The 1,566-nt window shown below is 48.0% G+C and overlaps 1 protein-coding gene across 1 annotated transcript in view; it reads left to right on the top strand.

The window, feature by feature from the left end:
* Positions 1–1,566, top strand: part of SLIT2 (slit guidance ligand 2) — a 407,728-nt gene that overhangs the window by 366,442 nt on the left and 39,720 nt on the right. The window contains exons 32-33 of the mRNA XM_045284385.1: positions 721–858; positions 974–1,214. Coding sequence (XP_045140320.1) covers positions 721–858; positions 974–1,214 — 379 coding nt within the window. The remainder of the gene's footprint in view (positions 1–720; positions 859–973; positions 1,215–1,566) is intronic.

Genomic DNA, 1,566 nt, shown 5'->3' with positions numbered 1-1,566 from the left:
GCCTCCAATCTGTATGAGAAAAGGAAACACGTTAATCATGTGTATAAACATGCTTAATCTTGTCAGTAAATTTTACAACCTGGCACTTGCATCATTCCCAAGCACATTGGGCAGAGTTGAAATAGAGGAATCTGTAGGCAGATATTCAGTGGGAGGGGAGGGGGAGGAAAGGAGTCGGGGGATATATGCAGAAGAGCTGGCCACATTCAATTATGATTTGTGTTGTGGATTCCCTCAACCGTAAGTGACACAAGATCCCCATTTCTCTGATAATCACACTGAGAAGCCAAGAATACTTTGAGGACCAGTGCTATTTTCTGTTGTTGTTGTTGTTGTGTGCCATCCAGTCCATGCCGACCCATAGCAACCCTGTGCACAACAGAACGAAACACTGCCCAATCCTGTGCCATCCTCACAATTGTGCCTGGACTTGAACCCATTGTGACAGCCATTGGGTCAATCTTTCTCCTTCCTCTTTGTCCCTGCCCTGCTGCCAAGCATGATATCCTTCCCCGGGGACTTGTCTCTCCTGACAGTGTGTTCAAACCAGCTGCTCTCTAGGCACCTGTTTACTTCCATTTACTCTAAGCCTATTCCAAATAAGTTCTGTGAAAATCACACGTGCACACACACACACACACACATACACACACACACACACGCATTTTACTTCCTTTTGCTCTGTTGGTTTTGAAACCACCTTCCCTCTTATTCCAACAGGTGTGACTGTACCCCAGGGTACATAGGTGAGCATTGCGACATTGATTTTGACGACTGCCAAGACCACAAGTGTAAAAACGGAGCCCACTGCACGGACGCAGTGAACGGCTACACCTGCATCTGCCCCGAGGGGTACAGGTAAAGCGCAGCTAACAGTGCATACGGTGTGAGTTCGGTCTGACTGGATTCAATTTTCCCTGGTCACTAAGTACAAAGACAATGAACCTGTATTTTTTTGCTCTTCACTCTTCAGTGGCCTGTTCTGTGAGTTTTCTCCACCCATGGTCCTCCCTCGTACCAGTCCCTGTGACCATTCCGATTGTCAGAATGGAGCTCAGTGCATCATCAGGATCAATGAGCCGATATGCCAGTGTCTGCCCGGCTACCAGGGGGAGAAGTGTGAGAAGCTGGTTAGTGTGAATTTTGTAAACAAAGAGTCCTACCTCCAAATTCCGTCCGCCAAAGTTCGGCCTCAAACAAACATCACTCTTCAGGTAAGATGCCTCCTTTCTCTCTAGCAAGACGCAATCTGGCCCTAGACCAAATTCAGCCTCAGTGACGAACCGTCCCTGGGAGCGTCTGGCAGGCAGTGTTCCTTGAGGGAAAGACTTCAGGGGGGCTTTTCCTCGACATTTCTAGCTTCAAAGCCAAATGGAAGTCAAGCACGGTTTAGTCCCTTTAAAGATCCTATAAGGAGCCCTGCTGGTGCAGAGGGTGGCACATTGGACTGCTAATAGCCAGGTGGGTGATTCAAATCCACCAGCCCATCCACAGGAAAAAGATGAGGCTGTCTGTTTCCATAAAGAATTACAGTCTCGAGAGTCACTGTGAGTCAGAATCAACACA

Source organism: Echinops telfairi, unplaced genomic scaffold (assembly GCF_000313985.2).
Source record: "Echinops telfairi isolate 266 unplaced genomic scaffold, ASM31398v2 ScPeMD7_7468;HRSCAF=8506_1, whole genome shotgun sequence".
NCBI lineage: Eukaryota > Metazoa > Chordata > Mammalia > Afrosoricida > Tenrecidae > Echinops > Echinops telfairi.
This window is presented reverse-complemented; position numbering and strand designations above follow the sequence as displayed.